Below are 16,405 nucleotides of genomic sequence, written 5' to 3'. Positions count from 1 at the left end.
ACATGACCAAATGAAGCTTACTGATGATTGTTACCCATCCACATCTTCCTCTTGGAATATACATGTTGCCATTTAATGACTATATTGTCCTTTCGAAGCAGGTATTATTTCAATTTTTGAGGTACCTATGACGTCTTCTACCCATTTGTTTTGCAAATATGTGTAATTATTTATTATCGAGGAAGTAAGAGTATTAAAAAATTGTTTAATTTAAAATATCCCGTACCATACACGACTTGCTCTGCTCAATGCGGATAAAGAATATTGCTTGGCCATTAAGTTTCGAACTCCCAATAAATTCTGGAAAGCATAAATGAACAAGGAAATCTGGAATCTGTTGGAATAATCACCTTGAAGATTCAGATGCAGCGAATCGATTAGTATAGTTCTCGAAAAATGAGCCTCATGGACAAATTTACAGCTGCCTCGGGCATGGATTCATTTGTGTACTTTGTTCTGCTTTTAGCGCTTCCCCTGCTACTCCTGATTAAGTTGAAGAAGAAATCTAATCTGCCTCCCGGGCCTCGAAGATGGCCGATTGTTGGCAACCTAGTACAGGTCATGCTCTCGAAGCTAGGGTTTCAAGGTTATATACAAAAAGTCCAGAGAAAATACGGCCCAATTTTCACAATCAGATTGGGGTCTCAACCGATGATTATTATAGCAAGCCGTGATTTGGCCCACGAGGCTCTGGTCCAGAAAGGCTCCCTCTTTGCCAGCAGACCACCCGCGAAGGGCCTCCGCAAGCTCTTCACCAGCAACCAGATGAACATCAGCTCTGCCCCCTACGGCCCTCTCTGGCGATCCCTCCGCCGAAATCTGGTCAGCGAAACCCTAAGCTCTCCTGCCTTGAAGTCCTTCCAGGAGGGCAGAGATTGGGGTCTCCAGGTGCTCATCCAGGGTTTGAAAACCGAGGCTGCGCAAAACGAAGGCGTGGTGAAATTGGTAGAGCATTTGAGGCACGCGTCCTTTTGCTTACTGCTCTACATGTGTTTTGGACTGCAAGTGGAGGAGAATGAGGTCCGAGAGGTGGAGGGCGTTATGAGAGAATTGCTTCTCACCGTTGCGAGTCTCGCATTAGAGGACACGTTTCCCATTCTTAAGGTTTTCTACAGGAAGCGCCGAGAACGAATGCAGGGGATGCACCGCCGTCAGGAGGAGAAACTGGTTTCGCTTATTAACCGGCGCCGGGAGGAGTTAGCGGAGGGGGCGGCCGTAAATTGCAGGGCGTATGTCGATTCTCTGTTTTCTCTGACTGTTGACGGCGGGAGATGTTTGACGGAGCAGGAGATGGCGACTCTGTGCTCGGAATTCATCACTGGCGGTACCGACACCACATCGACCACGATACAGTGGGTGATGGCTAATTTGGTGAAGTATCCAGATGTCCAGAGCAAGCTTTACAAGGAAATTGTAGGGGTTGTCGGTAAGGAAGGGGTTAAGTTGGTGGAAGAGGAGAAGCTTGTTTCTGAGATGCAATACCTGGAGGCGGTTGTGAAGGAGGCGCTGCGGCGACATCCACCTGCGAAGTTCGTTCTTTCGCACGCCGTTACGGAAGACTGTAGCCTTGGCGGTTATGATATCCCTGTGGGGGCTTTTGTGAATTTTTGTGTTTCTGAGATGGGCAACGATCCCGCAGAGTGGGAGAATCCTGCGGATTTTAGGCCCGAGAGATTTGTGAACGGTGAAGTGGATTTGACGGGAGGGAAGGGGATCAAGATGATGCCTTTTGGCGTGGGGAGGAGGATTTGCCCTGGCTTAGCCGTTGCCATGCTCCATGTTGAACTTATTGTGGCCACACTGGTTCTCAAATTTGAATGGCAGACCAAACCGGGAGAAACTGTGGATCTTGCAGAGACGCAGGAGTTTACCACCGTGATGAAATATCCGCTACAGGCCGTAATAAAGGAAAGGGTTGCAACACCTGGATACTAAAAACTTGTCCTGTGAGATTTAATAATCATCTGTATGGCTCAAGCTGTAAGCAAAGTGGGCCTGATCTTTCTGGAGGATGCACTTCGGGTTAGTCTCCCTCTACTGCATCTTAAAATTTGTTTCAATACTCACAAACTAGCCTGCTTTAGGAATATTCGCCAGCACCCAGTAATTCTATTTAGTTATATTCAATTCATCTTATCTCACCCATTTCCATACACAGTCCCATTCACCTAGTATTTTTTTTCGTAGCTTTCATGTTTGAACATCCATTCCAAGCTTTTACTTAGTATTAGTCCGATATCATGTGTCAATTGTGCAAGTGCAAAATTTATCCACCAAGAAACTCAACCATTGCATAGTTGTAGGTCTATATATTGTAAAGTTATTTTTGTGCTAAATCATTGAATTCAATACCATATTAGATTTATCTAATCACGTCATTCCCAGAGCCAAGTATTATTAACTATAACATTTCATTTCCTATCTTAGAGAGGTGCATAAAGTAGTATTATTTAAACTGTTTTTTATCTTATTAAAATTTAATTGTATAAAGAAATCATTCATATTTTTCAATAGAAAATATGGGTAAAAGAATGGAGAATGAAGCAAGAAAATCAATTCTTGATATGTGAAAATGATAGTTTAGAAAAAGAATTTGGTGAAAAAGAATTGATGAAGTAATTTAATAAACAATCTAAAATATTTATAAAGGAAAATTGTTCTTGAAATAATAAAAAATCAAACTAAAAGAAGAGAATAATATCAATTGCATGTATCATATCTAAAGAAAAATGTGCTTACACTATGTAATGCCACATGTGATTTAAGTGATTCATGCAATTTATTTGATGAGTCATATAATATATGTGTTGTAGTTAAAGAAAATGATTGTACAAAGTTGGAGGGAACAATGTTTTTGAATATAAATCTTGTTAGTTGTGATGATAATAACAAAGAATGTTTTGGATAGAAACATTGGTTTTAAGATTATGAAAATAATAGGTTATCATGGAAGTTTTTTTGGGAAACTATGGACAAAGAATTAGAGAGGCCATTGTTACAAGTGTGAGGTTAAAGTATGAAGGCATTGAGTATTCTAAACATAATACAAATGATTGCATAGATAATATAATTACAAACAAGGCAATTCAAGAAACACAATGTTGCCAATGTTCATATTGTAAAAGACAAGGACATAAAAATGAATCAGGTTGGGATCTTCATCCTTAAACTATTTGTGGATTTAAGAATAAATTTAAAAAGTTGCATTGAAACAAAAAATGGAAGAAACAATCTATAAAATTATATATAGATGAATTATGGATTGATTTATGTATCTAGCTGGCAAAATATTATAAATATGTTCAAATTATTGTACAAGCATAAATATTCACATATCAAACGCAATAACAATTAAGAAAGGTTTGAATATTATAGTCGACTGACCAATGATCATTTGTTATGACTCAAATGAAGTCATTATCTTGTTTTATGTTATTAGTGAGACAAACCATATTCACAAAGGCATTATCAAAGGAGAAATGTGAACATCTAAGATAATTTGGGATGTTGAAGTAGCTAGTTGTAAAAAATAAGGGAGAGTGCTGGAATAAACTATTAATGTCTCACACCAACAATTGAATAGTTGTCATCATAATTAAATAAAGATGATAAACACATTGAATTGATAGGAGGTATGAACTTATTAGAGAGGAACACATCTGGTAACTCTATGAAGATGTAAAAATTTGAAAAGACTATTTGAATTTCTTGTATGAGGGAGTTTGTAAAATTAACTATTCATGATTGGCCCAAGAACAGCCTTGAGGAATTAGAAAGATTTGAAGAAAACCATTGTTAACAATAAGAAACAATTACCTATAGTATATATTGTTTAGAAAAAATTACTTGTTGGCTACACCTCCTATTTTCATAATTTTATCATTTGAGTAATTCATATCTCCGTTCATTTTGTTACATTTTCATTTTTCTTTTCACAAACAAATTTCATTATGGCCTCAAAGAGATACATGCACATATACTGGATCTTAAAACCATGTAATTTAATCTATAGACTTCCAACCACAAGGGTCACTTGAATTACATGCATGTAGAGGCATGGGATTCATAGTTGAAGCATTTATAAATGGGGAATAAGTAGAATTGATCACAAAGATTATTGCTAAATTTAAAAATTTGTAATATTGATTGTAGAGCTCGTTGTTAAATCTAGTAAGTTATAGCATTGATTACAAAGATCATTACTAAATCTAAGAATTTGTAGTATTGATTGCAAAGATAATTCTTAAATATAAAGAGTTTTTACATTTATCACAAAAAACATCACTAAATCTAATAAATTGTAACATTGCTTGCAGGGATTATTGTTGAACTAATAAGTTGTAGTGTTGATTGTAAAAAACATGGTGTTTGGTTAGGAAAAAATGAGTTTTACAGGGATCCGAAATCACAGAGTTACAAACCAACAGAAAAAAAAAAGAAAAGAAATAGTTCACCAAAACAACGGTGATGTCCGACAAACAAAAAGACAACACACCAAGTAAAAAGACAGCTACATCTAAAACCTAACAATCAACATAAGGAGAAACCAGAAAACATTAACCGAGAGACTGTAAAGTCTCAGTTATCTCATTTTCCAGAGTGGTCATCTCTTGGGCTACCTTCTTCAGATCCTGGATGTCTTGATTCGAAGACTCTGCCTTTCTCTTTAAGTTCGCTTTGGTTCTCTTTGAAGGATAGGACTCCTCTTTCTGGTCTTTTTTTGTATCCACGTCGAGGTCCACAATCAAGGAACATTGTTGATTCTTCTCAAACTTTTCCACCATCTTGGTCATAGTGGCTACTGATTTTTTCACAATCTTGTGGCTTTGTTTCATAATGGCATTCAAATTGTTCTTGATTTTTCCGACTTCCCCCTCAAGCTGCAAGGTTTTTTTGTCATGTTCTCTTTTCATTTTTCCATTAGTTCAACTATCCTTTGTAGGCATTCTGCCATAGACAATTTCTCTTCTTCAGTCCAGACAACCCCTTCAACCTTCTAAGTTTGCCCCTTTTCAATTAGGTCCTCCAGTTTGCTCGAAACTGCCCTGTTCTTTAGATTAATATCTTTTATTTCATAGAAGACCCAAAAAATTCTTAGGTTTTTAGGGTCTTATGCATTTTCCAGTCTATAATGGCCCCAATCTTAGGGTCCACCTTAAACCCTTTAGATGACAAAATATGACCTAGGTAGTCTATTTCTTTAACTCCAAATACACACTTGGATGACTTAGCATATATTTTATGTTTCTCAAGAATGTCTTGCATTACTCATTTATTTTCAAATACATGTTCATAGGTGACAACATGACAAAGTGTACCTTTTTGGCCTTAATGAGTCATGGAAATAAAAATATGCATGTTTTCTCTTAATTACAAGAAGTAAATTATTATTTTTTGGTCAGTTAGAAGAGTATTTTATTACTATTGAAATAAGAAAGTTTACATCTTCAAAGGAAAGTGAGCATTATACCACCCAAAACAACTTCTAGCCAAACCACCCTACAAAACCAAAAACCACCATCACAGACCACCCGTTCAAACCACCCACCAAAAAATAATACATTATCATCAAGCACAAAATCCACTCGTTCCAGTAGATCGATGATGGATGAAAATTAACTGCACAATCTAGACATGACAGGATCTTAAAAAACACAAAACATGGATAAACCCATGTGGACTGAAACAAAAAACAACATTTAATTATAGGCATTTCAGTGAGAACTACCTGGGATAATTGCAAGGATTTGTTGACCACCTACCTTTCTCTTCCTCAACCGCAACCTTTTGTATTCCATCATTCTCGCCTTCTCAATGGCTTGTTGCAATATTGCCTCGACCTCCATTAATTGCACAAACACCTTCAGTGCTTCCCAACCCCTTCTCGCCTCCTCTCTATATCGTGCCTTTGTACCATCTTCTTGCCACCTCACAAAAGCAATGTTATTCCCCACAACCTCTTGATGAAAGTTATCGATTCCTTCACAAACATCAAAACTAGCACGAGGAACCACCCATTCAAAAATCAACTCCATACCCAAACGATATTCCTCAGTAACTATGGCTTCTATCACCTTTTTCACCAGTTCCACAAACTTTTCCAAGTCCAAACCCCATTCCAAAATGAGCAAGTATATGTACATGTTGGTTCTGTATTTGTGACTCATAAATCTGAAGGCCTCACCCAAAATCATCTGCACACTCTTCACCAATCTTTCATCTTTAAATAGAAACATCCCCTTCAATTACCTTTTAGATAGGGGTCCAAGAAAAGGGCAAAGTTGTTTCTTTGTTCTTAGTGTGAAATTTGCCTTCATTGCTCCATGTTTCAATAGTGTTTCCACCTTCCACAAACCTTCCCCTAAGATCAACTATGCCACCCCAATGCACCCAACACCATCTCCCAACAAGAGGAAGCCACCTTGTAGTGGAGGAGAAAATGATCAACCATCTCCTCAGACTCTCCACATAAGACACATTTTGTTGGACTACAAAAGCCCAATCTTTTCCTCCTTTCTCCAATCAAAATACGCCCCCTAATAGCTATTGAAATAGTAGCTAGCTCAGATACCTATCTATTTTAATGTTGTCAAGGACAATTAAAATACACATGTATTATCTAATATATAAATCAAATTTTGGGCTGGACCCAATCATGTAGCATGGAGAAAATTAATTGTAACTTGTAACGTGGTGACACTAAATTGTTGCTTTGGGCTTGACCCAAACATATGTAACATGTAGGCAATAAATGGAACTTAGGGTTGGGCCCAAACTCATGTAACGTGGTCATTATGCATTGTAAAACATGCCCCAAATTTGGGTGCTAAAATAAAATATAAAATTGTATCCTAGCCAACTTGAAGGAAATGTAAAAGATGAATCTTGTATATAACAAGATTCATGTTAGATCTCAAATCATTCATTCATCACTCAAGTAAATCTCTTAAATAGCAAATTCTGGTTATGCAACACAGCGACATACGTTACTCTTCAAGGTCAGCAAATTGTCTTCAACGAAGAGTTCTTCCAAGTGTAGCGAATTGATCTTTAATCTAGCAATTCAAATCCTCAAGGTTGGCGATGTGATTCTTAAGGTCAACGAACATCTTTCTTGAAGGCAGCGAATACTTTTTAGTGATAGCAGTCATCATTGAAGATCAACGAATCATTCTTGAAGGCTACCAACATCACTCCAAGATTAGCGAACCTCATTTCTGGGACAACAACAGTTGTATTTCAGATAAGTTCATTACTTCAACTTGCCCTAGGTTAATCACTGAGATTAGGTTGGTGTCAAACAATGAATCTCATTGTAAAATTATATTGGGGTTACATAATAAAGATATGAGATTAGTGGTTGGGTTTTTCACCTCCAAGAAGGAGGTTTTCCCAGGGTATTTGTGTCTTTTGTCTTGTGTTTTATTACTATTACTATTCATTCATAGTCTGATTATAATCTAATTGCTTAAATTAGCATCTGATTGCCTTAAATTAACATGGTATCAAAGCTTTAGGTTCATTCTAAATAATCAAATTATTTGTTGTCCTTCACTTTCAGTTTGTTGTTAGTTTTGTAAGATGCTTACAGGTCTGAAAGTAGAGGATAGACTTGAAGGTGCCCTAAATTTTACATCATGGAAGATCCGTTACAATTTGTGACCGAGCCTTCGAATCTGGATGAGCTAACACAATTCAAGAAGTCTATCGTGAATCCGAAAGCTCAATAGCAATGTTTGCTTGACAAATTGAAGGCATCAATGGGATGATAGCAAGAATAATATTTCAGGCACTCTCATTCCTCTATTCTCAATTGTATGGTCCACCTGGTTGGAGATTTGCATCTGATTACCTTATTGTTATTAGTGTCTTTTCTAGTGCACAAGGTTCTCTTGCTTGTTAACTACTTCATCTGAGGGTGCTTTCATATGTCGGTTTGTGCACTTGTTTTTAGATCTTAGTATTGCCTAACTTTCTTCCTAAGGTTTGGAACAATCACCCTAGTTTGAGCCTTGTTCTTGTGTTCAGAATTTGTTCTAATCCAGTTTGAATTATTGAAGTTAGTTATGCCCTACTCTCTATTTTAAGTATGTTTATCTCTCTACCTATTTGATGTGGTTTGTTATGAATATGTAATGATCCGAATTGATGCATTAATCTAAATACATCCTTGGCACTTAAGACTTCAGCATGTGTATTCTGATATGAATCTAGGAGTATTATGATGGATATAATAGCAAGCACAGATAGGAAGATGAATAAATTTATAGGAGATTCAGAAACATGGAACCTTAGTCGTTGGTGTGGTAGGCATGTAAAGGTAAGATGTCTTAGTCATCCTATCTAGTATCTATACCCAATGATGACCTTACTATCTTCATATTATGATCTGATCCTCTATGATACTTGTTGCGTAGTTCTGATGTACCGTATTCTATCTAAGTCTTAAAATGATCGATAGTCTTGCAGCTCTAGAGTTATATACTCTTATGGTGTGTCTCTTGATTTCCATCAAATCTTTTATGGGTTGTATCTTCTATTCTATGAGTGTTTTATGTTTGGATAAAGTTGTCATGTAGGGTTGTGACTATGCAACTCTTGGTTCTCTTCTACTCTTCATAAAAGGCTCTCATGTTCTTTGTTATACTTTTATTATAACATTGCTCTGCGCCTCTTGTGTAGAGGATTTCCATTATCTCTAATGCATTTTCTGTCATGGCTTTCATCATCCTCACATAATATTCATTGTGACGTTATCTCTTCAATTTAAGCATATTGTCTATTACATTCGTTGAAGTAAGTATTCTCTTGATGATGAAACCTAAGATGAATGAGGTATATAACTTATTGAAGTTGGCTTTCGATCATACGCTTGTGCTCAACTACAATGTGTATCCTTTATTGAGTGGTTGATACTCATATATCTAATTTTACGCATTGGCTGAAAAGACAATTTGGCTTATATACCTTGCTTATGGATTTTGTAAGATGTTTACTGAAGTCATACACTTGCCTTAGTTTTTTGATATAGCTAACTCTCTGTTATTCAAATATGAAAAACAATTTTAGAATGTTGTGTAGGTTTACACTATGGTTGAAGTTGATCATAGACTGACAATATCCTTTTGAGCAATCTTGGCATATGTTGTCAATGGTAGAATTATAGTCAATAAGGAGATAAGTTACTCACGTTGATGCTTCTTGAATTACCATGCCTATAAGATTAAGAGGGAGCTTAGTTTCTTCACTTGAAGGTATGCCTTGATTATAATGATTGTGCTATGGGTCCATTTCGTAAAAGTGAAGTAAGGAAAAGATTGGCATTTCTCATTCTTGATTTATGGCTACCTTCCTTGATTGATTCTTATATTATGCAATCTTCATGAGACTTGATTACCACAATTTTATATTAAGAATCAAGAGGGAGTTCCATATGGAAGTTTTTGAAAATATGAAGCTAGATGTGTAGCTCATAGTTAGAAGGAAATATTTGCTCTTGCTGCTAGATATACTAATATTAGAAACACTATAGCTAATGTTGTAGGCTAGATGTTAGATATAAAGATCGTTCTCTTAATGTTGTCTATATTGAATAACTACAAGGTTATGAGAATCAAGATAGAGAATCTCATGTGTGCAGATTAAAGAAAAGCTCTTTATGACCTTAAGCAAGCTTCTTGAGCTTGGTATGAGAATATTGTCAAGTATTTGATTAGTTTAGGATCTTGCAAGAATGATGTTGATTATAATCTTTACCTTAAAAATATTCAATAGTGAACTACTAATTATGTTTCTTATATATATATATGTGAATGATTTATTTCTAATTGTTGGAGATAGTCTCACCATTAGATATAAGAAAGAAGTAGCCACTAAATTTGGAATGAAGGATCTAGGCCTAATGCATTATTGTCTAGGACTAGAAGTATGGCAAAGATCTTATCCTTAGTCAAGAAATTTTGTCATTGATATGATGGATTGTAAATCTATGTCTACTCCTACGGAAACTAACTTAAAGAAGTTGAGTATTTCTGCAACTAATTTTGATTTTGCAGATCCCTCGGAGTACATGCAATTGATTGGATCCTTGATGTATCTAGTTAACACTAGACCAGATATTTGCTATGCAGTGAGTGCACTTAGCCAATCCATGAGCCAACCAAAGCATGTTCACTTGGTGGCAGCCAAGCACATCCTGAGATACTTGCGTGGAACAATTGGTTATGGGTTGAAGTGTCTAATCAACACAGTGATCGATTTGGAAGGCTACTCTGATTCTGATTGGGCTGGAAGTGTTATTGACAGGAAAAACATTTCTGGAATTTGTTTAAGCTTGGGTTCCACTATGATCTCTTGGGCCAGTAGGAAACAATCCTCAGTTGCATTGAGTAATGCAAAAGCTAAATACATTGCTTCAAGTGTGGAAACTAGAGAAGCAGATTGGCTTCACAAACTTCTTACTGGGTTGTTTGGATAACCTTGGGAATCCACTGTTAATTATTGTGATAATCAAAGTTGTATTAAAAATGTCTAATGATCCCATGTTTCATGATAGGTCAAAACACGTGGAAACTCATTATCACTATGTTCATGATATGGCACAAAGAGGTGCCATCTAGCTAAAATATATCAACACTATTGAACAGGTTTCAAATGTTCTCACCAAGCCTCTAGCTCGAGTGAAGTTTGAGTACTTCAGAGAGAAGCTTGAGATCATGGAGAACACAACATTGATTGAGAGGGAGTCTCAATCTTAGTGATGCAATTTAGACTGTATCTTCCACCCTCTGCGGGCAATGCAAGGTGACATTGTATTCTTCTCTGGGAGAAAGCTGAGGTGTAAGACCTCTTCCACCCTCTGCGGGAAATGCAAGGTGGAGTCACCCTCTATGAGTAATGCAAGGTGACAGTGTATCCTTCTCTGGGAGAAGGCTGAGGTGTAAGACCTCTTCCACCCTCTACAAGCAATGCAAGGTGGATCCATCCTCTGCGAGCAATTCAAGGTGGATCCATCCTCTGCGAGAAATGCAAGATGGACATCATGAAATGAGCTATGATATTTCTGTGTTTTATTGCAGGTATACTCTATGAAGCTTATACATTCATTATTTCATTCAATGCAAGATGAAAGTCATGAATGGATCATGACAAGTGGCAGATATCCTCCCTAGCTAAGAGTGAGTGTTGAAATAGTAGCTAGCTCGGATACCTATCTATTTTAATATTGTCAATGACAATTAAAATACACATGTATTATCTATTATGTAAATCAAATTTTGGGCTAGACCCAATCATGTAGCATGGAGAAAATTAATTGTAACTTGTAACGCGGTGACACTAAATTGTTTCTTTGGGCTGGACCCAAACATATGTAACGTGTAGGCAATAAATGGAGCTTAGGGCTGGGCCCAAACTCATGTAACGTGGTCATTATGCATTGTAAAACATGCCCCAAATTTGGGTGCTAAAATAAAATATAAAATTGTATCCTAGCCGACTTGAAGGAAATGTAAAAGATGAATCTTGTATATAACAAGATTCATCTTAGATCTCAAATCATTCAGTAATCACTCAAGTAAATCTCTTAAATAGTGAATTTTGGTTATGCAACATAGCGACATACGTTACTCTTCAAGGTCAACAAATTGTCTTCAGCGAAGAGTTCTTCCAAGTGTAGCGAATTGATCTTCAATCTAGCAATTCAAATCCTCAAGGTTGGCGATGTGATTCTTAAGGTTAGCGAACATCTTTCTTGAAGGCAGTGAATACTTCTTAGTGATAGCAGTCATCATTGAAGATCAGTGAATCATTCTTGAAGGCTGCCAACATCACTCCAAGATCAGCAAACCTCATTTCTGGGACAACAACAGTTGTATTTCAGATAAGTTCATTACTTAAGCTTTCCCTAGGTTAATCATTGAGATTAGGTTGCTGTCAAATGATGAATCTCATTGTAAAATTATATTGGGGTTACATAATAAAGATCTGAGATTAGTGGCTGGGTTTTTCACCTCCAAGAAGGAGGTTTTCCCACCTAGTATTTGTGCCTTTTGTCTTGTGTTTTATTGTTGTTACTATTCATTCACAGTCTGATTATAATCTAATTGCTTAAATTAACATCTAATTGCCTAAAATTAACAATAGCCAACCAAGCAAACATTCATGCCTTTCGAAGGCACCCTTTCCCCCAACATAACTTAACCGGCCAATCCTCCCCCTGTGCAACTGAACTTAGAAATTGGTAGCCTAGTTTAACCGAGTATTTGCCATCCCTTGTTCAGCACCAGACAACCTTGTCTTCCTTCTTAGAAAAATAAAGCTTCCTAGAATCAATCCCAATGCCATTCCCCACCCAAATAATCCCTATGAAATTCCATATAGCCACAAACCTTTTCTCCTAAGTGTTGAATAGACGGTACTCTTAAATCATGCAAATCCCCATTATCTTTCAAAGCAGGAAGGCCATTCCATGAATCATCCAAGAATTTTGCCTTTTGATCATTTCCAATCCTCCAAGTGATATGGTTTATAACCACTGGATGACATGAGACAATAAAATTCCATATTGCTTAGCCCAATGGGTGGTTTCAAATAGTGAGAATTCTACTATCCTCCAAGAAATCCAAATATTTAGACTTGAGTATCCGAACCCATATCAGATTAGGTTGGGAGTATATTTTCCAAACTAGTTTCGCACCTAAAGCCTCATTCATTAAATGCCATTATCTAAGACCAGCCCCCCCATTGTTCTTTGCCATACAAATTCTATCCCATGAGAGAAGAGGAATCTTATCTTGCTGACTAGCACCATTCCAAAAGAACTTTCTAATTCTTTGGCCCTACTCTGATTATTTTTTTGGAATCTTGAGACACATCATTGAGAAAATTGGGATCACTAAGATTACAATTTTTAGCATAAGAATTCTCCTTGCCAAAGAAAGGTTTGAATATTTTGGTTGAGTGACCAATGATCATTTGTTATGAATCAAATGGAGTCACTATCTTGTCATATGTTATTAGTGAGGCAAACATATTCACAACAACATTAGCAAATTAGAAATGTGAACACCTAAGACAATATGGGATGTTGAAATAGCTAGTTGTAGAAATTAAGGGAGAGTGCTAGACTAAACTATTAATTTCTCCCATCAACAATTGAATTGTTGTCATCATAATTAATTATTTAGATGATAAACACATTGAATTGATTGGAGGCATAAACTTACTAGAGAGGATCACATTTGCTAGCTCTATGAAGATGTAAAATTTGAAAAGAGTACCTAAAGTTTGTAGTATGAGGGACTTTGCAATATTGACCATTCTTGGCCTAAGATTAGCCTTGAGGAGCTCCAAAGATTTGAAGAAAACCATTGTTAACTATAAGAAACAATTGCTTATAGTATATAAACACCTCCTATTTTCATATTTTGACCATTTGAATCAACCTTATCTTTGTTCATTTTGTCACATTTTCTTTTTTCTTTTCACAAGCTAATTTCATTATGGCCTCAAAGAGATGCAAGTGCATATATCATCTTAAAACTATGTAATTTAATATATAGACTTTCAACCACTATAAGGGCCACTTGAATTACATTCATATAGAGGCATGAGATTTATAGTTTAAGCACTTATAAATGCAGAATAAGTAGCATCGATCACAAAGATTAAATTGCTAAATTTAAAAACTCGTGGTATTGGTTGTAGAGATCATTGCTAAATTTAGTAAGTTGTAGCGTTGATCACAAAGATCATTACTAAATCTAAAATGTTGTAGCATTGATCACAAAGATCATTATTAAATCTAAAAAGTTGTAACGTTCATCACAAAGATCATTACTAACTCTAAAAAGTTGTAACATTAATTCCAAAAGTCGTAGTTGAATCAAAAAAATTGTAATATTGATTATAAAGATCATTCTTAAACCTTAAACATTGTACCATGGATCATAGAGATTGTTGTATCTAAAAAATTCATTGCTATATTTTTTAAAGTTTATTTATTTATTTATTTTGGTTTTAGTTTTGAATCCATTCTCATCGTTTACTGGTCCCTCTAAATGCAACCACTATATCACACCGTCCAACTCTCCTTATTGTGCAAACGGCAGCGAAGCCAATAGGCAAGGATGCTCGGAGTTTCTGTTTAAGCATTCACTGTACTTGGAGGTGCTGGTATAGGAACGAGAAACCCAACCTGAAGAACCTACTCTATTTTGTATCATTCACTGTCTGCTACTTAACTAATCAATGCAGTAACAAGTGCAATCATCTCGAAATGGGTGGAATGGTACCGATGCCATGTCTTGGATTCGTATATATCTTTCTTTTTTTGGGTGGATAGGTCATTTTCTTAATGGCCCGGGTCGGTATGGCAAGGATTAGCTCGCTGAAAACAGTGGTCTGTAAATTTTTAGTTGTAACTATACTAGTATAATTATATTTAAAAAATATAGGTAAATATCTTTAGTCGATAGGCTATACAGCGTGAGGTTTCAGGCCCAAACCTGTCTCGCCCCGGTAACTGGTTTCTCCAAACAATTTTTCGATTCTGGTTTGCTGTTCCCGCAGGCTAATTTTGTAACAGCTTTCAATGGAGAAATTGTCTTGCGTCACAATGAATGCAAAAGATTCAGACCATATCTTTTCAAGTTATTGATACATCAAATATGGAGGACAGCTCGACTTTATAATCTCGTAAAAATAAACCAAGATATGAGATTTCAACCCTTAGCGCTGGACAAGACGAATTAGCAGTGGACATTCCAGAAAACAGGAAAATTATTACTGCAAGTTGCCATTATCACTGCAAGTTGCTTGCTCCTTTCATACGTAGACACTATAGTTTTCAAAATCAGATCTTTCAGCAATAAAAATCTTATCTTTCAACAATAAAAATCAAATCTTCCTAATTATACACTATCAAATGAATGCTATCTAAATTAGTAGTTGGAAGGAATCAACAGTTTCCCTCCCACCGCCTTAAATATCAATAAATATAGGTTGAAGCAAAGTTCCAGTAGCTTGAAGCAAAGTTTCTGTAGCTTGGTCCGAAGTGGGGTGAAGCCCGTGCATTGCAATTTATAGCAATATTTCTTCAGCTACTAGTATCTTACTGCCTTTCATCCATTAAAAAACGTTTAGTTCTCACCAAGATTTGGGGTGCCTGCAGGAACCAGATATATATTTGTCTCGCACTTGAAATCTACCTTCTATTTGGTATAGTGTTAATAAATAGTTTCATTGTTGATGGAATATATTTTGTAACCCCTTTCAGCGGCCGAGAAAAACAACTTTTAGACAGCTGAAACGTTTCTCGCGTGCACCTGCGCTACACATTCTGCTTACTATACACAACCTCTCCGAAGATTGATCTACATATATTCAATTATTACAGACCTGTATTCTCAAGAACACCCTTTCACAAGGTAAAAAATTCCACTCCTCCATCACTCACAGGCGATTAACGTTTTCTACATGCACAACTTTTCATAGTAAGCTTATTTACATGTATCCTTGGTTTCACGGTGGGTGGGAGCAGACATAGACAGTGGGACATTAGATTTCCAGCAATACACTGGGGGCACCGGCCAATCAAAACAAACGGGGGTGTGGGGAGCTTCCATCAATTTCTTAATCCGGGCACCTTGACCTTCCTGCTTCTCTAGCTACTTCTGCATCTTGAGCTGCTTCACTTGCTATCTATTCCACACCGGGGGTGTAGAAAGGTGCTCAGTCCTCAACGGGTGCGGGAGTTCAGTGGATGCCCGTTAAGTATTGGAAAATTTTGCCAGATGTCATAGTTGCAACAGCCGTGGTAGACATGAATACAAATTGTGGAAGCATAGACAAGGCGCGTGACTTGTTTGACATAGTTCCTCAAAGAAATGTGTTCTCATGGACTGCTATGACTCAGGCTATGCAAAAAAATGGATTTGTTGGAAAGGCGCGAGTTCTTCTTCTCTATAATTGCTTTAGAATGAATATAGATTTCTTCAATTCCAACAGGAAAAAACTAATGGTGTATGTCTTATCATCCTCTGTAGAGAATTTTCACAACTGCCTCCAACCATTCCCTGAATTCTTTAAACAAAAATTATTAAAAAAAATTGGTCTATGGAACATATAATTCAAAAGGTCTTCATGTTTCACCTTTGGAAGTGTCAAAATCCTCTACAATTCAATATATTCTAAGGGACAACCTGCTGCAAAATTATTCACTAATTGTAAGTTGTCTCCCCCTAGCTTATACGGGATAGGTGACTCATCTTATCAAAAATGGGAAATTTTTATCATTGATAAACATAAGAGCAGTGCCAAAATTTAATAAAATTGTATATTTCTGTGATCGGTGGGTGCTATTGAAAACAAAATCAGATGCATTTCTTTTTGGGAGGTTGGTTAA

The 16,405-nt window shown here is 36.5% G+C and overlaps 1 protein-coding gene across 1 annotated transcript; it reads left to right on the top strand.

Moving 5' to 3' along the window:
* The first annotated feature begins 221 nt into the window (after positions 1–221).
* On the top strand, positions 222–2,370 carry LOC131035890 (cytochrome P450 77A3). Its single transcript, XM_057967652.2, has one exon. It carries the CDS (start codon positions 397–399, stop codon positions 1,933–1,935), a length of 1,539 nt encoding a protein of 512 aa, XP_057823635.2. The 5' UTR covers positions 222–396; the 3' UTR covers positions 1,936–2,370.
* Positions 2,371–16,405: the final 14,035 nt, after the last annotated feature.

The sequence above is a fragment of the Cryptomeria japonica genome, chromosome 8 (genome assembly GCF_030272615.1).
Source record: "Cryptomeria japonica chromosome 8, Sugi_1.0, whole genome shotgun sequence".
In the NCBI taxonomy this organism is placed as follows: Eukaryota; Viridiplantae; Streptophyta; class Pinopsida; order Cupressales; family Cupressaceae; genus Cryptomeria; species Cryptomeria japonica.
The sequence above is the reverse complement of the archived record's forward strand: the minus strand, read 5'-3'. Positions and strand labels throughout refer to the sequence as shown.

What these genes read in the sequence shown, in the direction of transcription:
- LOC131035890 (XM_057967652.2), top strand. Translation starts at nt 397, where the DNA reads ATGAGCCTCATGGACAAATTTACAGCTGCCTCGGGCATGGATTCATTT.